Raw genomic sequence first — 25,382 nt, forward strand, 5'->3', positions numbered from 1 at the left:
CATTGAACTGCCTATATAGTATATTACTTAATGGTGTTTTTTCCTGAAATTGTTTTATTATGAGATTAATGTAGTGTAAAGAAGAATATAATTTTTAAAAATCAATACTTGGCACTATTTTAGCTGCTAAGATGCTCTCATTAGAAGTATACCCACACATGCCCCCATAAGACTGATCATGTAAGATCTGGAATATGCAAAGATCATGTTATGAGCATTCCTTTGTCAGACCACAAGTTCACTATAAAGTTGTGATTTATAGCTTAGTGTTGGTTCTGTTTTTTCTGGGAACATTAAAGACACTTAAACATGTTAATTTTAGAATGGTCATTGTTTACTTACAGGATTCAGTACTTATTTAAATATATTATCTTCATTATTTCCTAAAACAAAATTTCCCAGGAAAATATTCTTCAGGGATAACATCTGCTTGTTATGAAGTTGACCTCAGATTTAAGAAAGATCAAGTGATTTGCCTTAAATCACACAAAGGATTAGTAGCTCTACTCAAAGTACAACTCTTTGGATTTGGTCAAGATCTTTCCTTTTAGTATGAAATAACTGCACTTTGTTTTAGCCTTTTTTACAGACATAAAATTAGCATAGTATGTCATGTTGTGCTGCCCGCAAATTATAAAGGTTTCATGATCACAGTTATTGCTGAAATATAAAACCTGTGAAACCAGGAATTGAGAACCCTGCCAGTCAAAAATAGGTTAAAGTAGGATGGACCAGGAACAACTGTTATAAAATGAAAATTAATCAAACAACTATTTTGTTCTGTTATGGTTTCCAGAATCTTCTAGCTAAGCTGGAGGAGTCTCACTTTAGAATTCTAGAAATTATGCTCCAAAAAGTAACTTTTCCAAGTACTGAACTTTTCCAATTGTTATTGCAAAGACATCAGTGATGCAAGTAGATAAGTCCATTAAGGTGCATGGAATACCTATGTCAGGTGTCTATCATAAGGCATTTCTGAAGCAGATACAGAGATTGTAGCCAGTGATGCACCAGATGAAGTCCTTGCAAAATAGTCTTATTCTGTTATTTCAGTGGTAAAGTCTATGTGGCACAAAGTGAAGTGAGATTAATTTTAAGAGGGGGATTCAATATGTTTGCATGGGACAGATGCAAACTAATGTATGAAATAAATGCTTTATAAGAATTAGGTTCTTGTAGGTTTTTTTCGGGCTATAGGGCCATGTTCTAGAGGCATTTCTCCTGACGTTTCGCCTGCATCTATGGCAAAACGTCAGGAGAAATGCCTCTAGAACATGGCCCTATAGCCCGAAAAAACCTACAAGAACCTAGTGATTCCAGCCATGAAAGCCTTCGACGTTATAAGAATTGTTTTGCTTTGTTCCTTGTGGCTGCCATTACTCCTGCTCCATCTCAATTTCCCTTCATCTGTTTTGATTTGGTCTTATTATACTGGCACAGTTCTGCATTGTTCACAATTTCCTTGCTTGCATTTTACTTCATCCCACTAGATCAAATGTCACTCAAACTGTTTTTGAATTTGGTAAATTTCTCCACTATAAGTTTGACTCTTGCATCCCAAATGGTAGAGCAAATATAAATACTTTAAATGTCTTCTGACTGTCAGGAGGAAGTTGAGTTAACTTTAAGCATCTTCATTTCACTTCTTTTCTTTCATCTTATCTGAGCCTGTTTCTGCGTATGTTGTATTTCATTATCAGTTTTATTTTCAGGGCTTCCAGAAATATGTGGAAGATTTTGATCCCTACTCAGTGGTAAGAAGAAATTTAAAATATAGGTCATTCCTCATTTTTAACAAATGTTACATCTTTGAAGCTGCTTTTATTTTCAGTTTTTTGGACAAGGCAGAATAAGCACAAAGACCTGTTAAGTGTAAATTGGATCACATTCTGTTTTAAGCTACAAGCATGTTTATTTTAGTTTGCATTGAAAAAGTGTAATATGACTTACTTGTATTCCTTTGATTCTGCTAGTTTTCACCAGATCAGATTATGGGGAAAGATGTCCGACTTCTGCGTATTAAGAAGGTAACGTTTGAGATGGAATAAGAATAATTGCTGACTCCTTGAGTCCTCTCTTTACATTTCTTTATAAGACAGTGTGATATGTCCATTAGCCTCATTCAGGCATGTAGCCGGTGGGGGGGGGGGTTGTTGAGGGGCTTCAGCCTCCCCCCCAAAAAAATTCTCATGGTGGTTCGCGAAAAGGCCTTACTGGTGCATTATTTAAACTGCTATGTCTATTCATATCATGATCTGATCACCATGCTCAATATATCCCATATGCATGGGGGTATTGGAGTAACAATACAAAAGGTTTGCTAGACCCTCTTTCACTCAGACTCAGCCCCCCCCCCCCCCCCCCGAATCGAAATCCTGGCTATGGGCCTGGCCTCATTGTTCATTTTTTAAATTAATAATACAGACCTTTTAAAAAGGCTATTGTAATACCACTTCAGGAAGCCATCCTTACTATGAGAGTGAGATGATTGCCTCAGATTTTGTTTATCATAAAATGGCAACACAATGTTAGCTACACATTTTCTTACTGTGATTACTATACATATTTGTATATAAATCAACCTCATGTTTAAATTGAGACCATAATCCATAATCAAAATTATGGATTTTGATGTGATCTGTGATATGTGATGTGATGTGATCTATGGATAAGCTAAGAGTCATTCTATGGAAAGGGAAAAGCACCAGTCACTCCTGACCACCAGCACCAGCATTTACCTGTCTAGGCATTCAAAATCATAGAATCATAGATTCATAGAGTTGGAAGAGACCTCATGGGTCATCCAGTCCAACCCCCTGCCAAGAAGCAGAGAAATTGTATTCAAAGCACCCCCGACAGATGGCCATCTAGCCTTCTCTGTCCAAAGAAGGAGCCTCCACCACACTCCAGGGCAGAGAGTAGTCTGAAGCCATTCTTCCGCATCCTAGTCTCCAGGGCAGCAGAAAACAAGCTTGCTCCTCCTCACTATGACTTCCTCTCACTTATTTATACATGGCTATCATATCTCCTCTCAGCCTTCTCTTTTTCAGGCTAAACATGCCCAGCTCTTTAAGCTGCTCCTCATAGGGCTTGATCTCCATACCCTTGATCAAAAAGGTCTCTTGATATTGCTCACATTTTAACATGTAATAATTGCCACAATGCAATAGTCGCACCACCTCTTTTCGGGTTCCAAAATTGGTTTCTTGCCTTTCCTCGTACAATTGTTGTATGCTTGGAATCATCAAGCCTTGTGAGCTATGCCAATGTATCGCTGGCAGACAAATTATAATGTAGCTAGTGTGGGAAGAATTCAGGCTTTCTGCATCACATGACTTACTATACCAATGACAGCTTCACCTGCCCACCTGCTCCCATTGCATCTATGGCGTTCACTGGATTAAATCCAAAAGATGGTATTGTCACTCTCTTCAACCCAGTGTTTTCAGACTCAACCCAGTCATAGCTGCAAGGGGAGTGAGTTGGCAGGTAAAGATGTCATTGGTACAATATGTCAAGATATTCAAGTATGTAATATTAGCACATTTTTTTCCTTCACATAACAGTCTCAAACCCTCCCCCCTCCATTTTTTCTGGGGGAGAAAGGCATACAAATGTGATGATTAAACAGTGAAACATGGTAGTTATTTTTGTATATAAAAGGTTAAGCTCATCTCAGGTTACAACATGCCATGGGCCCATCCAGAAGAAATCCCTCATTGACAGGTCCTTTCATACATTGATTTTGCCCTCTTGCCATTTGGAAAACCACTTGAGAACTTTAGCCTTCTTGTCTGTGGCTTCCTACTTACCAAAATAGTGTCTGGAAGAAGGCCCTTTAAGTCATGGTGCCCATATATAAAGCATCTTGCCCAAACAGTTTTAGGTAGTACCAATCTATTAAAACATTGGAAATAAGTTGTGATGTTTTTAAGTGGAGAAATTTCTTAAGGATTTAGTGGTTCTAATTATGTTGGATCCTAGACTATTTATCTTATTAGCACCGTTGATCATATTGATTTTATTACAATTTATTTTTCTTTTCTTGATTGTTATAAACTGTTCTGCTTATTTTAATAGCAATATAATTTAGAAATATGTATGAAAAATAAATAAAATTTCTGTTCCAAATTATTAACAGAAAATGTACTTTCAAAGTGTATGGAAGACCTTTGATGGGATAAAGGTGATCAGTTATTTAGATAGTGCCACCAATGTGCATGGCACTTCACAAAATTAATCTAGTTAGGCTTTGATCCTCGATGAATTCACAAAGGTGAATTTGTTCAATCTGTTATGTATTTAACTTTCTTTAACAGGAAGGATCATTAGATCTTGCAGTAGAAGGAGGCGTTGATTCCCCAATTGGAAAAATAGTGGTATCTGCTATTTACGAGGGGGGTGCTGCTGACAAGCATGGCAAGTAGCTACTGTTAAGATAGACTACATGAACTTTAATTATTCCTTAGACTAGATAGCTCTGTAAACATTTTCAAGTTGTTAGACTTTTGGGGAATTGAAGCTTTAAGACTAAGAGCTGTTTTACTTCTTTCCATCAGACTTAATTAAATGATGCCATAATTAAAATTCTGTTTTTAGAGTTTTATCCTGCTTTGTACATTAATGACTTGAAATGATCTGGAAGAAAATGGCAGAATAGATAACTTTGCAGTGTGATAAAGAGACTTGTGGGACCTGAAAGATAAACACTTTTTTTTTGGTCTGGAGATCTTTTCTATTATTTGGCATTTGCAGGTGCAGTCTGTAAATGCCAAATAAATCTTGCTAGTTGTCAAGTAGCTGCAATACCCTTTCTTGGTTTTGTTGCAACAAAGTAGCATGGCCATCCCCCTGAAATCAAACAGCAGTTGATTAGAAGTTTGTTAGGGGTTTTTTTTTTGACCATGTAACACACTTGCACTTAAATACATCAAATACACACTTAAACCCAACTACACCAAACTCCACAAATACCAACATATTTAAAAGCTGCAAAGGCTAAATACCATAACAATAACAAAAATGCCATTTTAGCATAAGACATCATTATGCAAACCACTAAGAGAACCCCCCCCCCCCCTTTACCCCATGAGCTGCTGTTGTCTAAGACTTTTGTGACTTCTGTTGACATCATTACTGCAGTGTATTACCATGGCCGTGAATGACACCAAGGTTATTTAACTTCATTTATCTCCCAATGGCCTTGTATTCTGAGCTATCCAGCAGTGGCTTCAGTGGTGTCAGGTTGAAAATATACAATATACATAATTAAGCACAACAAGCATCGTATCTTATAATGTGATGCACTGCAATCATTTTGAACATTATTATTTATTTATTTATTTATTCAATTTTATCCCGCTTTTTTCCCACAGGTGGGACTCAAAGTGGTGTACAGTGGATCAAAAACAAATTTACATAAAATACACACTCAGAGAAACACAATAAACCAACTAACACAAATACCCAATTACCTAAATCATAAACAATACATTAATAACTTACACCATTAAAAATTCCCAAACCTCAGGCCACCGAGGTCATTTGTAAAAAAAATAAATTATATTTAAAATCCTAAAAAGACTCAATTTTCATTGGGCTGTGTCACATTGCCAGGTCCAATAAAGCATTTAAGAGGTAGATATTAACAGCCGCTATTTGGTAGTAACCAATTATAAATCATCTGGGAAGGCATGGCTCCATAGGAAGATCTTAATTTGAGATCGAAAATCCAGCAAGGAGGCGGCCGATCACACCTCTCTAGAAAGAGAGTTCCAGAGCCGCAGGGCCACCACTGAGAAGGCCCTCTCTCTCGTTCCCACCAAGCGCACTTGTGATGGTGGTGGGACCGAAAGCAGGGCCTCTCCTGATTATATCAGTGCATGAGTGGGCTGATAAGGAGATACGGTCCCTCAAGTAGGCTGGGCCCAAACATAAACTCACAATTTAATTGCGTCTTTAAAGATTGTTCTTTTACTGCAGTGAGCATACTGATATTCTTGCCTATGAATGTGGCTCATAGGGCCAGAATATCAAGGCATATAATCCACAATATCTGCTTTGAACTGGATTATCTAAGTCCACACTGCCATATAATCCAGTTCAATGTGGATTTTATACAGCTGTGTGGATGGGGCCTAAGAGAGACCTTCATGCTATTTGCCTTGAAAAGCCAGTGTAGTGCAGTGAATAGTGTTGCACAGAGCAAGGAAGTTGGGGATCCAGGTTTTCATTCCCAATCTATATCTATATCTATATCTATGTATATAATAAAAGTCAAAACTTGTATGCGGAGGACAAAAGTGTGGCGGGAGGAGTATGTGCCAGCGTTCTGATTGGCTGCCGCTGTGGTGCTATTTGCATATGGTCTCTGATTGGCCAGCTTCAATAGGAGCCCCTGGTGGAGAAAAGAGTTCATGACAGAAACGGGGACATGAGAAGGAAATTTGCATGTGGTCTCTGATTGGCCAGCCTCCATTCCAAGATTCCAAGATGACAAAGAGAGGAAAGGAAAAGGCCAGAGGGGGCTGAGTCAGAAAATTACCAATACAGACCAGACTAGGCACACAAAGCCCCCATGACCCACTCTACATCCTACTGCAGTTTGGAGGAGGATGAGTCATGGATGTTGGGACTTGCAGTAGCATCACTCACATTCTGAGACCGCTGTTAACCTCATCCAATGACTGATCAGGACCAAACTTGGCACATAGACCTCTCATGACCCACTTTACGTCCTGGAGTGGTTTGGACGAGGATGGACCATGGATTATGGGACTTGCAGTACCTTTGCTCAATTCTTGACACCACTGCAACCCTCATCCAATTACCGATAGACCAAACTTGGCACACTGAGTCTCCATGACACACTCTACATCCTGGTGCAGTTTGGAGGAGGGTGCACCATGGACGATGGGACTTGCAATACCTGCACTCCCTTCCTAAGACCACTACAACTGCCAACAATGATGGATCAGGACGACAATTTACACAGAGAGCCCGCATGACCCACTCTACATCTTGGTGCGGTTTGGAAGAATTTGACAATGGATGATGGGACTTGCAGTCACTTCACTCACTTCCTGAGACCACTGAGACCCTCGCCAATGACTGATCAAGACCAAATATGGCACACAGAGTCCCCATAACCCACTCTACATCCTGGTGCACTTTCGAGGAGGACAAACCATGGATGATAGGACTTCAAGTACCTCCACTCCCTTCCCAAGACTCCTGCAACCCTAATCTAATGTCCGATCAAGACCAAACTTGGCACACAGAGCACCCTTGACCCACTCTACATCCCGATGCTGTTTGGAGAAGGAGGGACGATGGATGATGGGACTTTCAGTGCGGTTCAGGGCAGGATGGGCCACTAATGATGGGATTTGCAGTACCTTCACCCGATTCACTTCCCACAGAACATTGTAGCCCCTACAAATCAGAGACCAGGCCCAAACTTGGCACACAGAGTACTCATGGCCCACTCTACATCCTGATGCAGTTCTAAGGGGGATGGACCATGGATGATGGGACTTGCAGTATCTTTACTCACTTACTGAAACCACTGCGACCCTGAACCAATGACTGATCAATACCAAACTTGGCACACAGAGCCCCCGTGACCCTATCTATTTATTTTATTTATTTATTTGGAAGTTTTCTATACCGGCCTTCTTTACATCCTGTTTAACACCAAACTTGGCATACAGAATGGCCATTACCCACTTTCTCTAATAACCCAGGCAGCGCCGGGTCCCCAAGCTAGTCTATATATATAATAAAAGTCAAAACTTGTATGCGGAGGGCAAAAGTGTGGCGGTGTATGTGCTCGCTTTCTGATTGGCTGCCACTGTGGTCTCTGATTGGCCAGCCTGAAAGTTCAAAGATTCCGATTGGCTGGGCAGCGGTGCTATTTGCATATGGTCACTGATTGGCCAGCTTCAAGAGGAGCCCCTGGTGGAGAAAAGAGTTCATGACAGAAACGGAGTCATGAGAAGGAAATTTGCATATGGTCTCTGATTGGCCAGCCTCAAATCCAACATTCCGAGATGACAAAGAGAGGAAAGGAAAGGCCGGGGGCTGGGTCAGAACACTCCCAATACAGACCGAAATAGGCACACAGAGCCCCCATGACCCACTCAGCATCCTGCTGCAGTTTGAAGGAGGAACGACTTTGGATGATGGGACTTACAGTACCATCACTCACATTCTGAGACCGCTGTTAACCTCATCCAATGTCTGATCAGGACCAAACTTGCCACATAGACCTCTCATGACCCACTTTACGTCCTGGTGTGTGTTTGGCTGGGGATAGACCATGGATTATGGGACTTGCAGTACTTTTGCGAAATTCCTGAGACCACTCATCCAATTACCGATAAAGACCAAACTTGGCACACTGAGTCTCCATGACGCACTCTACATCCAGGTGCAGTTTGAAGGAGGGTGCACCATGGACGATGGGACTTGCAATACCTGCACTCCCTTCCTAAGGCCATTACAACTGCCAACAATGATGGATCAGGACCACAATTTACACAGAGACCCAGCATGACCACTCTACATCCTGGTGTGGTTTGGAAGAATTTGACAATGGATAATGGGACTTGCAGTCACTTCACTCACTTCCTGAGACCACTGAGACCCTCGCCAATGACTCATCAAGACTAAACTTGGCACATGGAGCTCCAATGACCCACTCTACATCCTGGTGCAGTTTGGAGGAGGACAGACCATGGATGATGGGACTTCAAGTACCTCCACTCCCCAAGATGCTGCAAAACTCATCTAATGACCAATCAAGACCAAAGTTGGCACACAGAGCCCCCATGACCCACTCTACATCCTGCTGCAGTTTTGGAGAAGGGTGGACCATGGATGATGGAACTTCCAGTACCTTCATTCACATTCTGAGACCTCTGCAAACCTCATCCAATGACGGATCAAGACCAAACTTGGCACATAGACCTCTCATGACCCACGTTACGTCCTGGTGTTGTTTGGAAAAAATTGGAGATGGATGATGGGACTTGCAGTACCTTTGCTCACTTCCTGAGACCACTGAGACCCTCGCCAATGACTAATCAAGACTAAACTTGGCACATGGAGCTCCAATGACCCACTCTACATCCTGGTGCAGATTGGAGGAGGACAGACCATGGATGATGGGACTTCAAGTACCTCCACTCCCTTCCAAAGATTGCTGCAACCCTCTTCTAATGATCAATCAAGACCAAACCTGCCACATAGAGCCCCCATGATCCACTCTACATTCTGCTGCTGTTTGAAAGAGGATGGACTTTGGATGATGGGACTTGGAGTACCTTCACTCACTTACTGACACCACTGCCACCCTCATCTAATGACTGATAAAGACCAAACTTGGCACACAGAGCCCCCATGACCCACTCTATACCCTGCTGCTGTTTGTAGGAGGATGGGCCATGAATGATGGGACTTCAAGTACCTTCACTCTCTTCCTGAAAATAATGCAGCCATTATCCAAAGACCAATAAAGACCAAACTTGGCATACAGAACCACCATTACCCACTTTCTCTAATAACCCGGGCAGCGCCGGGTCCCCAAGCTAGTATATAATAAAAGAGAATGTTTGTATCGGACAGAGGGAGGAATATGTGCCAGCGTTTTGATTGGCTGCCGCTGTGGTGCTATTTGCATATGGTCTCTGATTGGCCAGCTTCAATAGGAGCCCCTGGTGGAGAAGAGGGTTCATGGCAGAAACGGGGACATGAGAAGGATATTTGCATATGGTCTCTGATTGGCCAGCCTCAAATCCAAGATTCCGAGATGACAAAGAGAGGAAAGGAAAGGCCGGGGGCTGGGTCAGAACACTACCAATATAGACCAAAATAGGCACACATAGCCCCCAACACCCACTCTACATCCTACTGCAGTTTGGAGGACTATGAACCATGGATGATGGGACTTGCAGTACCATCACTCACATTCTGAGACCGCTGTTAACCTCATCCAATGACTGATCAGGACCAAACTTGGCACACAGACCTCTCATGACCCACTTTACGTCCTGGTGTGTGTTTGGCTGGGGATAGACCATGGATTATGGGACTTGCAGTACTTTTGCGCAATTCCTGAGACCACTGCAACGCTCATCCAATTACCGATAAAGACCAAACTTGGCACACTGAGTCTCCATGACGCACTCTACATCCTGGTGCAGTTTGAAGGAGGGTGCACCATGGACGATGGGACTTGCAATACATGCACTCCCTTCCTAAGACCATTACAACTGCCAACAATGATGGATCAGGACCACAATTTACACAGAGACCCAGCATGACCCACTCTACATCCTGGTGCGGTTTGGAATAATTTGACAATGGATGATGGGACTTGCAGTCACTTCACTCACTTCCTGAGACCACTGAGACCCTCGCCAATGACTCATCAAGACTAAACTTGGCACATGGAGCTCCAATGACCCACTCTACATCCTGCTGCAGTTTTGGAGAAGGGTGGACCATGGATGATGGAACTTCCAGTACCTTCACTCACATTCTGAGACCTCTGCAAACCTCATCCAATGACGGATCAAGACCAAACTTGGCACATAGACCTCTCATGACCCACATTACGTCCTGGTGCTGTTTGGAAAACTTTGGAGATGGATGATGGGACTTGCAGTACCTTTGCTCACTTCCTAAGACCACTGAGACCCTCGCCAATGACTAATCAAGACTACACTTGGCACATGGAGCTCCAATGACCCACTCTACATCCTGATGCAGTTTGGAGGAGGACAGACCATGGATGATGGGACTTCAAGTACCTCCACTCCCTTCCGAAGATTGCTGCAAACCTCTTCTAATGACCACTCAAGACCACACTTGGCACACAGAGCCCCCATGATCCACTCTACATCCTGCTGCAGTTTGAAAGGGGATGGACTTTGGATGATGGGACTTGCAGTACCTTCACTCACTTACTGACACCACTGCCACCCTCATCTAATGACTGATAAAGACCAAACTTGGCACACAGAGCCCCCATGACCCACTCTATATCCTGCTGCTGTTTGTAGGAGGATGGCCCATGGATGATGGGACTTCAAGTACCTTCACTCACTTCCTGAAAATAATGCAGCCGTTATCCAAAGACCAATAAAGACCAAACTTGGCATACAGAACCGCCATTACCCACTTTCTCTAATAACCCGGGCAACGCCGGGTCCCCAAGCTAGTCTATAATAAAGAAGAGTGTTTGTTTGTATCGGACAGAGGAAGGGCGGAGGGCGGAAGGGGTATGTGGCAGCGTTCTGATTGGCCAGCCTGAAAGTTCCAACATTCGGATTGGCTGCCGCAGTGGTGCTATTTGCATATGGTCTCTGATTGGCCAGCTTCAATAGGAGCCCCTGGTGGAGAAGAGGGTTCATGGCAGAAACGGGGCATGACAGAAGGAAATTTGCATATGGTCTCTGATTGGCCAGCCTCAAATCCAACATTCCGAGATGACAAAGAGAGGAAAGGAAAGGCCGGGGGCTGGGTCAGAACACTCCCAATACAGACCGAAATAGGCACACAGAGCCCCCATGACCCACTCAGCATCCTGCTGCAGTTTGAAGGAGGAACGACTTTGGATGATGGGACTTACAGTACCATCACTCACATTCTGAGACCGCTGTTAACCTCATCCAATGTCTGATCAGGACCAAACTTGCCACATAGACCTCTCATGACCCACTTTACGTCCTGGTGTGTGTTTGGCTGGGGATAGACCATGGATTATGGGACTTGCAGTACTTTTGCGAAATTCCTGAGACCACTCATCCAATTACCGATAAAGACCAAACTTGGCACACTGAGTCTCCATGACGCACTCTACATCCAGGTGCAGTTTGAAGGAGGGTGCACCATGGACGATGGGACTTGCAATACCTGCACTCCCTTCCTAAGGCCATTACAACTGCCAACAATGATGGATCAGGACCACAATTTACACAGAGACCCAGCATGACCACTCTACATCCTGGTGTGGTTTGGAAGAATTTGACAATGGATAATGGGACTTGCAGTCACTTCACTCACTTCCTGAGACCACTGAGACCCTCGCCAATGACTCATCAAGACTAAACTTGGCACATGGAGCTCCAATGACCCACTCTACATCCTGGTGCAGTTTGGAGGAGGACAGACCATGGATGATGGGACTTCAAGTACCTCCACTCCCCAAGATGCTGCAAAACTCATCTAATGACCAATCAAGACCAAAGTTGGCACACAGAGCCCCCATGACCCACTCTACATCCTGCTGCAGTTTTGGAGAAGGGTGGACCATGGATGATGGAACTTCCAGTACCTTCATTCACATTCTGAGACCTCTGCAAACCTCATCCAATGACGGATCAAGACCAAACTTGGCACATAGACCTCTCATGACCCACGTTACGTCCTGGTGTTGTTTGGAAAAAATTGGAGATGGATGATGGGACTTGCAGTACCTTTGCTCACTTCCTGAGACCACTGAGACCCTCGCCAATGACTAATCAAGACTAAACTTGGCACATGGAGCTCCAATGACCCACTCTACATCCTGGTGCAGATTGGAGGAGGACAGACCATGGATGATGGGACTTCAAGTACCTCCACTCCCTTCCAAAGATTGCTGCAACCCTCTTCTAATGATCAATCAAGACCAAACCTGCCACATAGAGCCCCCATGATCCACTCTACATTCTGCTGCTGTTTGAAAGAGGATGGACTTTGGATGATGGGACTTGGAGTACCTTCACTCACTTACTGACACCACTGCCACCCTCATCTAATGACTGATAAAGACCAAACTTGGCACACAGAGCCCCCATGACCCACTCTATACCCTGCTGCTGTTTGTAGGAGGATGGGCCATGAATGATGGGACTTCAAGTACCTTCACTCTCTTCCTGAAAATAATGCAGCCATTATCCAAAGACCAATAAAGACCAAACTTGGCATACAGAACCACCATTACCCACTTTCTCTAATAACCCGGGCAGCGCCGGGTCCCCAAGCTAGTATATAATAAAAGAGAATGTTTGTATCGGACAGAGGGAGGAATATGTGCCAGCGTTTTGATTGGCTGCCGCTGTGGTGCTATTTGCATATGGTCTCTGATTGGCCAGCTTCAATAGGAGCCCCTGGTGGAGAAGAGGGTTCATGGCAGAAACGGGGACATGAGAAGGATATTTGCATATGGTCTCTGATTGGCCAGCCTCAAATCCAAGATTCCGAGATGACAAAGAGAGGAAAGGAAAGGCCGGGGGCTGGGTCAGAACACTACCAATATAGACCAAAATAGGCACACATAGCCCCCAACACCCACTCTACATCCTACTGCAGTTTGGAGGACTATGAACCATGGATGATGGGACTTGCAGTACCATCACTCACATTCTGAGACCGCTGTTAACCTCATCCAATGACTGATCAGGACCAAACTTGGCACACAGACCTCTCATGACCCACTTTACGTCCTGGTGTGTGTTTGGCTGGGGATAGACCATGGATTATGGGACTTGCAGTACTTTTGCGCAATTCCTGAGACCACTGCAACGCTCATCCAATTACCGATAAAGACCAAACTTGGCACACTGAGTCTCCATGACGCACTCTACATCCTGGTGCAGTTTGAAGGAGGGTGCACCATGGACGATGGGACTTGCAATACATGCACTCCCTTCCTAAGACCATTACAACTGCCAACAATGATGGATCAGGACCACAATTTACACAGAGACCCAGCATGACCCACTCTACATCCTGGTGCGGTTTGGAATAATTTGACAATGGATGATGGGACTTGCAGTCACTTCACTCACTTCCTGAGACCACTGAGACCCTCGCCAATGACTCATCAAGACTAAACTTGGCACATGGAGCTCCAATGACCCACTCTACATCCTGCTGCAGTTTTGGAGAAGGGTGGACCATGGATGATGGAACTTCCAGTACCTTCACTCACATTCTGAGACCTCTGCAAACCTCATCCAATGACGGATCAAGACCAAACTTGGCACATAGACCTCTCATGACCCACATTACGTCCTGGTGCTGTTTGGAAAACTTTGGAGATGGATGATGGGACTTGCAGTACCTTTGCTCACTTCCTAAGACCACTGAGACCCTCGCCAATGACTAATCAAGACTACACTTGGCACATGGAGCTCCAATGACCCACTCTACATCCTGATGCAGTTTGGAGGAGGACAGACCATGGATGATGGGACTTCAAGTACCTCCACTCCCTTCCGAAGATTGCTGCAAACCTCTTCTAATGACCACTCAAGACCACACTTGGCACACAGAGCCCCCATGATCCACTCTACATCCTGCTGCAGTTTGAAAGGGGATGGACTTTGGATGATGGGACTTGCAGTACCTTCACTCACTTACTGACACCACTGCCACCCTCATCTAATGACTGATAAAGACCAAACTTGGCACACAGAGCCCCCATGACCCACTCTATATCCTGCTGCTGTTTGTAGGAGGATGGCCCATGGATGATGGGACTTCAAGTACCTTCACTCACTTCCTGAAAATAATGCAGCCGTTATCCAAAGACCAATAAAGACCAAACTTGGCATACAGAACCGCCATTACCCACTTTCTCTAATAACCCGGGCAACGCCGGGTCCCCAAGCTAGTCTATAATAAAGAAGAGTGTTTGTTTGTATCGGACAGAGGAAGGGCGGAGGGCGGAAGGGGTATGTGGCAGCGTTCTGATTGGCCAGCCTGAAAGTTCCAACATTCGGATTGGCTGCCGCAGTGGTGCTATTTGCATATGGTCTCTGATTGGCCAGCTTCAATAGGAGCCCCTGGTGGAGAAGAGGGTTCATGGCAGAAACGGGGCATGACAGAAGGAAATTTGCATATGGTCTCTGATTGGCCAGCCTCAAATCCAACATTCCGAGATGACAAAGAGAGGAAAGGAAAGGCCGGGGGCTGGGTCAGAACACTCCCAATATAGACAAAACTTGGCACACAGAGCCCCCATCACCCACTCTACATCCTACTGCAGTTTGGAGGACTATGAACCATGGATGATGGGACTTGCAGTACCACCACTCACATTCTGAGACCGCTGTTAACCTTATCCAATGACTGATCAGGACCAAACTTCGCACAGAGACCTCTCATGACCCACTTTACGTCCTGGTGTGGTTTGGCCGGGGATGGACCGTGGATTATGGGACTTGCAGTACCATTGCTCAATTCTTCAGACCACTGCAACCCTCATCCAATTACCAATAAATACCAAACTTGGCACACTGAGTCTCCATGACGCACTCTACATCCAGGTGCAGTTTGAAGGAGGATGCACCATGGACGATGGGACTTGCAATACCTGCACTCCCTTCCTAAGACCATTACAACTGCCAACAATGATGGATCAGGACCACAATTTACACAGAGAGCCCACATAACTCACACTACATCCTGATGCGGTTTGGAAGAATTTGACAATGGATGATGGGACTTGCAGTCACTTCACTCACTTCCTGAGACCACTGAGACCCTCGCCAATGACTCATCAAGACTAAACTTGGCACATGGAGCTTCAATGACCCACTCTACATCCTGGAGCACTTTGGAGGACGACAGACCATGGATGATGGGACTTCAAGTACCTCCATTACCCAAGACTGATGCAAAACTCATCTAATGATCAATCAAGACCAACGTTGGCACACAGAGCCCCCATGACCCACTCTACATCCTGCTGCAGTTTTGGAGAAGGGTGGACCATGGATGATGGAACTTCCAGTACCTTCACTCACATTCTGAGACCTCTGCAATCCTCATCCAATGACGGATCAAGACCAAACTTGGCACATAGACCTCTCATGACTCACTTTACGTCCTGGTGTTGTTTGGAAAAATTTGGAGATGGATGATGGGACTTGCAGTACCTTTGCTCACTTTCTGAGACCACTGAGACCCTCGCCAATGACTCATCAAGACTAAACTTGCCACATGCAGCTCCAATGACCCACTCTACATCCTGCTGCAGTTTGGAGGAGGACAGACCATGGATGATGGGACTTCAAGTACCTCCACTCCCCTCCGAAGATTGCTGCAACCCTCTTCTAAAGACCAATCAAGACCACACTTGGCACACAGAGCCCCCATGATCCACTCTACATCCTGCTGCAGTTTGAAAGGGTATGGACTTTGGATGATGGGACTTGCACTACCTTCACTCACTTACTGCCACCACTGCCACCCTCATCTAATGACTGATAAAGACCAAACTTGGCACACAGAGCCCCCATGACCCACTCTATATCCTGCTGCTGTTTGTAGGAGGATGGCCCATGGATGATGGGACTTCAAGTACCTTCACTCACTTCCTGAAAATAATGCAGCCATTATCCAAAGACCAATAAAGACCAAACTTGGCATACAGAACCACCATTACCCACTTCCTCTAATAACCCGGGCAACGCCGGGTCCCCAAGCTAGTATATAATAAAGAAGAGTGTTTGTATGGGAAGGACAGAGGTGCGGAGGGCGGAAGGGGTATGTGCCAGCGTTCTGATTGGCTGCCGCTGTGGTGCTATTTGCATATGGTCTCTGATTGGCTAGCTTCAATAGGCGCCCCTGGTGGAGAAGAGGGTTCATGGCAGAAACGGGGACATGACAGAAGGAAATTTGCATATGGTCTCTGATTGGCTAGCCTCAAATCCAACATTCCGAGATGACAAAGAGAGGAAAGGAAAGGCCGGGGGCTGGGTCAGAACACTCCCAATACAGACCGAAATAGGCACACAGAGCCCCCATCACCCACTCGACATCCTACTGCAGTATGGAGGACTATGAACCATGGATGATGGGACTTGCGGTACCATCACTCACATTCTGAGACCGCTGTTCACCTCATCCCATGACTGATCAGGACCAAACTTCGCACAGAGACCTTTCATGACCCACTTTACGTCCTGGTGTGGTTTGGCCGGGGATGGACCGTGGATTATGGGACTTGCAGTACCATTGCTCAGTTCTTCAGACCACTGCAACCCTCATCCAATTACCGATAAATACCAAACTTGGCACACACAGCCCCCATGACCCACTCTGCATCCTGCTGCAGTTTGAAGGAGGATCGACTTTGGATGATGGGACTTACAGTACCATCACTCACATTCTGAGACCACTGTTAACCTCATCCAATGTTTGATCAGGACCAAACTTGCCACATAGACCTCTCATGACCCACTTTACGTCCTGGTTTGTGTTTGGCTGGGGATAGACCAAGGATTATGGGACTTACAGTACTTTTGCGCAATTCCTGAGACCACTGCAACGCTCATCCAATTACCAATAAAGACCAAACTTGGCACACTGAGTCTCCATGACGCACTCTACATCCAGGTGCAGTTTGAAGGAGGGTGCACCATGGACGATGGGACTTGCAATACCTGCACTCCCTTCCTAAGACCATTACAACTGCCAACAATGATGGATTAGGACCACAATTTACACAGAGACCCAGCATGACCCACTCTACATCCTGGTGTGGTTTGGAAGAATTTGACAATGGATGATGGGACTTGCTGTCACTTCACTCACTTCCTGAGACCACTGAGACCCTCGCCAATGACTCATGAAGACTAAACTTGGCACATGGAGCTTCAATGACCCACTCTACATCCTGGTGCAGTTTGGAGGAGGATAGACCATGGATGATGGGACTTCAAGTACCTCCACTCCCCAAGACTGCTGCAAAACTCATCTAATGACCAATCAAGACCAAAGTTGGCACACAGAGCCCCCATGACCCTCTCTACATCCTGCTGCAGTTTTGGAGAAGGGTGGACCATGGATGATGGAACTTGCAGTACCTTCACTCACATTCTGAGACCTCTGCAAACCTCATCCAATGACGGATCAACACCAAACTTGCCACATAGACCTCTCATGACCCACGTTTCGTCCTGGTGTTGTTTGGAAAAATTTGGAGATGGATGATGGGACTTGCAGTACCTTTGCTCACTTCCTGAGACCACTGAGACCCTCGCCAATGATTAATCAAGACTAAACTTGGCACATGGAGCTCCAATGACCCACTCTACATCCTGGTGCAGTTTGGAGGAGGACAGACCTTGGATGATGGGACTTCAAGTACCTCCACTCCCTTCCAAAGATTGCTACAACCCTATTCTAATGACCAATCAAGACCAAACTTGCCACACAGAGCCCCCATGATCCACTCTACATCCTGCTGCTGTTTGAAAGAGGATGGACTTTGGATGATGGGACTTGCACTACCTTCACTTACTGACACCACTGCCACTCTCATCTAATGACTGATAAAGACCAAACTTGGCACACAGAGCCCCCATGACCCACTCTATATCCTGCTGCTGTTTGTAGGAGGATGGCCCATGGATGTTGGGACTTCAAGTACCTTCACTCACTTCCTGAAAATAATGCAGCCGTTATCCAAAGACCAATAAAGACCAAAACTGACATACAGAACCACCATTACCCACTTTCTCTAATAACCCGGGCAGCGCCGGGTCCCCAAGCTAGTATATAATAAAAGTCAAAACTTGTATGCGGAGGACAAAAGTGTGGCGGTGTATGTGCTCACTTTCTGATTGGCTGCCACTGTGGTCTCTGATTGGCCAGCCTGAAAGTTCAAAGATTCCGATTGGCTGGGCAGCGGTGCTATTTGCATATGGTCTCTGATTGGCCAGCTTCAAGAGGAGCCCCTGGTGGAGAAAAGAGTTCATGACAGAAACGGGGACATGAGAAAATTCCAAGATTTCGATTGGCTGGGCAGCGGTGCTATTTGCATATGGTCTCTGATTGGCCAGCTTCAAGAGGAGCCCCTGGTGGAGAAAAGAGTTCATGACAGAAACGGGGACATGAGAAGGAAATTTGCATATGGTCTCTGATTGGCCAGCCTCAATTCCAAGATTCCGAGATGACAAAGAGAGGAAAGGAAAAGGCCAGAGGGGGCTGGGTCAGGCAATTACCAATACAGATCACACTTGGCACACAGAGCCTGCAAGACCGACTCGACATCCTACTGCAATCATGGATGATGGGACTTGCAGTACCATCACTCACATTCTGAGACCGCTGTTAACCTCATCCAATGACTGATCAGGACCAAACTTGGCACATAGACCTCTCATGACCCACTTTACGTCCTGGTGCGACTTGGAGGAAGATGCGCCATGGACGATGGGACTTGCAATACCTGCACTCCCTTCCTAAAACCATTATAACTGCCAACAATGATGGATCAGGACCACAATTTACACAGAGAGCCCACATAACCCACTCTACATCCTGGTGTGGTTTGGAAGAATTTGACAATGGATGATGGGACTTGCAGTCACTTCACTCACTTCCTGAGACCACTGAGACCCTTGCCAATGACTGATCAAGACCAAACTTGGCACACAGAGTCCCCATGACCCACTCTACATCCTGGTGTACTTTCGAGGAGGACAGACCATGGATGATAGGACTTCAAGTACCTCCACTCTCTTCCCAAGACTGCTGCAACCCTCATCTAATGTCCGAACAAAACCAAACTTGGCACACAGAGCCCCCATGACCCACTCTACATCCTACTGCGGTTTGGAGTAAGGCATACCATGGATGATGGGACTTGAAGTACCTCTACTCGCTTTCCGAGACTGCTGCGACCCTCAACAATGACTGAACAACACCAAACTTGGCACATAGACCTCTCATGACCCACTTTACGCCATGGTGTGGTTTGACTGTGGATCGAGCATGGATTATGGGACTTGCAGTCTCTTCGCTCAATTCCTGAGACCACTGCAACCATCATCCAATTTCCGATAAGGACCAAACTTGGCACACCGGGTCTCCATGATGCACTCTACATCCTGGTGTGGTTTGGAGGATGATGCACCATGTACGGTGGGACTTGCAGTTCCTTCACTCACTTAGTGAAACTATTGAGACCCTCATCCAATGACTGATGAAGACCAAACTTGGCACACAGAATCCCCATGGCCAACTCAACATTCTGGTGAGGTTTGGGGGAGAACAGACTATGGATGATGGGATTTCAAGTACGTCCACTCACTTCCCAAGACTGCTGCAACCCTCATCTAATGACCAATCAAGACCAAACTTGGCACACAGAGCCCCCATGAGAGACTCTACATCCTGGTGCTGTTTGGAGGAGGATGGACAATGGATGATGGGACTTGCAGTACCTTCACTCACTTCCTGAAACCCGTGACATTCATCCAAATACCAATAAAGACCAAACTTGGCACAGAGAGCCCCCATGGCCAACTCAACATTCTGGTGATGTAGAGGGAGACTATGGATGATGGGACTTGCAGTACCTTAACTTATTTTCTGAGACTGCTGTGACCCTCATCCAATGACTGATCAAGACCAAACTTAGCACACAGAGCCTCCATGACCCTCTCTCCATCCTGGTGCAGTTTGGAGGATGATGGACCACAGACGATAGGACTCACAGTACCTTCACTAACTTCCTGAGACCACTGCGAGCCATATAAATAACTGATAAAGACCAACCTTGATATACAATTCCTTTCTCTAATCCAAAAACAAACAATACCCTTTTAAAATAACCCGGGCAGCGCCGGGTACCCAAGCTAGTATATAATAAAGAAGAGTGTTTGTTTGTATGGGAAGGACAGAGGTGCGGAGGGCGGAAGGTGTATGTGCCAGCGTTCTGATTGGCTGCCGCTGTGGTGCTATTTGCATATCGTCTCTGATTGGCCAGCTTCAATAGGAGCCCCTGGTGGAGAAGAGGGTTCATGGCAGAAACGGGGCATGACAGAAGGAAATTTGCATATGGTCTCTGATTGGCCAGCCTCAAATGCAAGATTCCGAGATGAGAAAGAGAGAAAAGGAAAGGCCGGGGGCTGGGTCAGAACACTCCCAATACAGACCGAAATAGGCACACAGAGCCCCCATCACCCACTCTACATCCTACTGCAGTTTGGAGGACTATGAACCATGGATGATGGGACTTGCAGTACCATCACTCACATTCTGAGACCGCTGTTAACCTTATCCAATGACTGAGCAGGACCAAACTTCGCACAGAGACCTCTCATGACCCACTTTACGTCCTGGTGTGGTTTGGCCGGGGATGGACCGTGGATTATGGGACTTGCAGTACCATTGCTCAATTCTTCATACCACTGCAACCCTCATCCAATTACCAATAAATACCAAACTTGGCACACTGAGTCTCCATGGTGCACTCTACATCCAGGTGCAGTTTGAAGGAGGATGCACCATGGGCGATGGGACTTGCAATACCTGCACTCCCTTCCTAAGACCATTATAACTGCCAACAATGATGGATCAGGACCACAATTTACACAGAGAGCTCGCATAACTCACTCTACATCCTGGTGTGGTTTGGAAGAATTTGACAATGGATGATGGGACTTGCAGTCACTTCACTCACTTCCTGAGACTACTGAGACCCTCGCCAATGACTCATCAAGACTAAACTTGGCACATGGAGCATCAATGACCCACTCTACATCCTGGAGCAGTTTGGAGGAGGACAGACCATGGATGATGGGACTTCAAGTACCTCCACTACCCAAGACTGCTGCAAAACTCATCTAATGACCAATCAAGACCAAAGTTGGCACACAGAGCCCCCATGACCCACTCTACATCCTGCTGCAGTTTTGGAGAAGGGTGGACCATGGATGATGGAACTTCCAGTACCTTCACTCACATTCTGAGACCTCTGCAAACCTCATCCAATGACGGATCAACACCAAACTTGGCACATAGACGTCTCATGACCCACGTTACATCCTGGTGTTGTTTGGAAAACTTTGGAGATGGATGATGGGACTTGCAGTACCTTTGCTCACTTCCTGAGACCACTGAGACCCTCGCCAATGACTAATCAAGACTAAACTTGGCACATGGAGCTCCAATGACCCACTCTATATCCTGCTGCAGTTTGGAGGAGTACAGACCATGGATGATGGGACTTCAAGTACCTCCACTCCCTTTCATAGATTGCTGCAACCCTCTTCTAATGACCAATCAAGACCACACTTGGCACACAGAGCCCCCATGATCCACTCTACATCCTGCTGCAGTTTGAAAGGGGATGGACTTTGGATGATGGGACTTGCAGTACCTTCACTCACTTACTGAAACCACTGCCACCCTCATCTAATGACTGATAAAGACCAAACGTGGCACACAGAGCCCCCATGACCCACTCTATATCCTGCTGCTGTTTGTAGGAGGATGGCCCATGGATGATGGGACTTCAAGTACCTTCACTCACTTCCTGAAAATAATGCTGCCATTATCCAAAGACCAATAAAGACCAAACTTGGCATACAGAACCGCCATTACCCACTTTCTCTAATAACCCGGGCAACGCCGGGTCCCCAAGCTAGTAATATATAAAACACACTAAATGACCCCCAGTGGTGCATTGGATTAAACCAGCACTGAAAACCGACAGGTCGCAGGCTCAAATGTGGGGGGAGCGCAGATGAGCTCCCTCTGTCAGCTCCGGCTTCCCATGTGAGGACATGAGAGAAACCTCTCACACAATGATGGTAAAACATCAAAACATCTGGGAATCCCCTGGGCAACATCCTTGCAGACAGCCAAATCTCTTACACCAGAACCGACTTGCAGTTTCTGAAGTCACTGCTGACACAGGGGAGAAAAAACTAAATGACGTTGACTCAGTCATTATTGTTCACCATAACCTACTTTACAGTGTTCTCATCAAAATAAAACAAGAAACAGAAATAGAAAGAGGGAAGCAATAACAAAACCCCTCTGAACAAAGATACCCCTGTGATAGGTTCACCTTAAGTTAGGAATGACTTGAAGGCACAGCGCAACAGCAAGAAAAGAAGAATGCTGTAGGCTCCTATGCGGAAACATGGGATAAAATTGAATAATATAAATAAATATCTAGCCATTGATTGTTTTAATTGTTCAGGGTTCCTTTGTTTTTAAAAAAAACAAATCTAGTTTCTTTTTTCACAATGCTGAGTACTAAATACCTATGAAATTAATGTTCTTACTTCTTTACCTTGTTCTCCCCTTATCAGGAGGCATTGTGAAAGGGGATGAAATAATGGCTGTAAATGGGAAGATTCTAGTGGATGCGAATCTGGATGAGGCTCAGGCAGCTCTTGCAAAAGCCTGGATTGTGGGTGGGGTAAGTTAACAGCATTTTCCTACCTGAAGTATCAACTGGTCATATATTACTGTCTCGCTAAGAGCTGCTTGTAAAATAAATAACTGACTCATTTGCAAACCTTAAATGAGAAAAAGCTCTGAAAAGCTTAATGTGTAGCATTTTTGGCAATATACAGAATGTCATCTTCCTAATATATTCTAATGAGAAAAGTCTGCTTTGAAGATGTGTATGTGATTTCCTGGTCCTTTAAGAATAAAGCCTCCAGTAAGTCTCTATTTCTTCCCCCCCCCCCCCCTTTTTTTTTTTTTTGTTTTTTTGTTTTTTAGGATTGGATTGACTTGGTCATTGCAGTGTCTCCTCCCAAGGAATATGATGATGAAATGTAAGACTCCACTCTATATTTTTTGTTCAAAAATGAGCCAAATATCCTTGTCTTTTTTTAGGCTTCAAACAGGTATCAGATATGAAACCATCTGAAATGTGTAAACATCTAGAAAAAATAAAATGAAAAAATATGTTGCAAGGAAAAAAACACCGGTAGCACCTGGGTTGCTGTAAATTGTTTATTTAGAGCCTGCAAGAGAACTGAAATAAATAAACCTTTTCATTACAGCAAAATGGTGAACTGTGTATCAGGAAATGTTTTAATAGGTGAAACAGCCCTTATCTGGAATTCCAAAGTCTGAAAGACTCCTAATTTCAGAATAGTTCACCTGGGTGGCTGAAATAGTGATATCTTTGCTTTCTGATGGTTCAGTGTACAGAAACTTTGTTTCATGTGCAAAACTATTTTAAAATGTTGTATAAAATTACCTTCAGGCTATGTGTATAAGCTGTATATGAAACATAAATGAATGTAATGTTTAGATGTAGATCCCATCACTAAAATATTTCATGATATACATATATACAGGTAGATATTCCAAAAGTCTGAAAAAATCTTGAAATCCAAAACACTTGTAGTCCCAAGCATTATGGACAAGGAATCCTCAACTTGTACTGGCAGAAAGCTTGAATATTGGAAACATTGTGGAATTTCGTTACTGGGATGTCTCTCAGAGGTATCACTCTTGATATATTGATCAGGAGGGAACTGCAGCCACTGCTATTTGGACCAAAATAGTTCATAGCATGAAGAGTTTGGAATTATTCAGCCCATAGAATACATGTGACCCAAGGCCCCTCCAATCTCTCAAAAGCCCTAGATTCACCAATTAATTTGGAAGCCAAGGAAAATATTTTTCAGCTCAGAAATCACTCTGGGGAATGTAGTTTTTATTCAGTATTCTGAGACTGGGTTTATTATCCTGCCCTTTTCCAAATGTGAGGCCCAAGCTTAAAACACCTCACCATATCCATCCCTGTAGAAAACAGCCTCAGAAAACTACACAAAAGTGACTTCCAGTTCCTGGAACATCACTTTGAGGATCTGTGAAAATGAGAGCACTGCAAGATGCTGTGGGTCAGGAAGATTCAAATATATCCCTTGGGTGCATGGAGTGTACCCTCCCCTGCTTTTAATCCTCATATCTCATTTTCTAAAAGGGGTGCCAAAGTTGAATGTAAAGTTTGCTGGCCTAAAATTAATTCTTCATTAAATGAGAGGGAAGGTTTATTTGCCCTTGCAACTGATCAATGCACACATGAGGCTTTCCACCGGGACATAAGATTTTTTATGAGCCATTTGACTTAAGTAATGTTTTGTTCAACCTCTATCCGTTCTGTTCTTGATACCATTCAACAGAGCATTATTTCACTTACCATGTACTATAAAACCTCCTTTATTAGACCTAAACCGTTTATTAGAGCTTCTTAACTGCTATAATAGCTACTACAATGGCAACCTGCAATTACCATCCTGGTAGAAATGCAGAATGAAGAACCCTGCTTCCAGATATATATCCATAGCTGGGTGAAGACCCACATGAATATATGAGGGTATCAGTGAGAGAACAATAACAAAATTAATCAAACATGTTGTCATAGCACAAAGCAAAACATTTAAACCTTATCTGAACAAAAGCCATCTTCGCTAACTGTTAAGCAGTGAAATCAGAGAAAATTTATTGGATATCCCTAGAAAGGGCATTCCACAAGTATTCTAGCAACATTGTCAAGGCCCTGTGTATAATTCTTGCCAACTATATTTCCAATAGAGAACCAGTGTGGCATAGTGGTTTGA

At 44.7% G+C, this 25,382-nt stretch overlaps 1 protein-coding gene across 3 annotated transcripts in view; it reads left to right on the top strand.

Annotated features, from left to right (window-relative positions):
* The window catches only part of USH1C (USH1 protein network component harmonin), an 81,317-nt gene that overhangs the window by 52,013 nt on the left and 3,922 nt on the right, over positions 1-25,382 (top strand). For all 3 annotated transcript variants that reach the window (XM_060767888.2, XM_060767859.2, XM_060767869.2), the window contains 5 exons: positions 1,713-1,754; positions 1,974-2,027; positions 4,320-4,419; positions 23,109-23,218; positions 23,527-23,582. In XM_060767888.2, the coding sequence (XP_060623871.2) occupies positions 1,713-1,754; positions 1,974-2,027; positions 4,320-4,419; positions 23,109-23,218; positions 23,527-23,582 (362 nt within the window). The remainder of the gene's footprint in view (positions 1-1,712; positions 1,755-1,973; positions 2,028-4,319; positions 4,420-23,108; positions 23,219-23,526; positions 23,583-25,382) is intronic.

The sequence above is a fragment of the Anolis sagrei genome, chromosome 1 (genome assembly GCF_037176765.1).
Source record: "Anolis sagrei isolate rAnoSag1 chromosome 1, rAnoSag1.mat, whole genome shotgun sequence".
Classification (NCBI taxonomy): Eukaryota; Metazoa; Chordata; class Lepidosauria; order Squamata; family Dactyloidae; genus Anolis; species Anolis sagrei.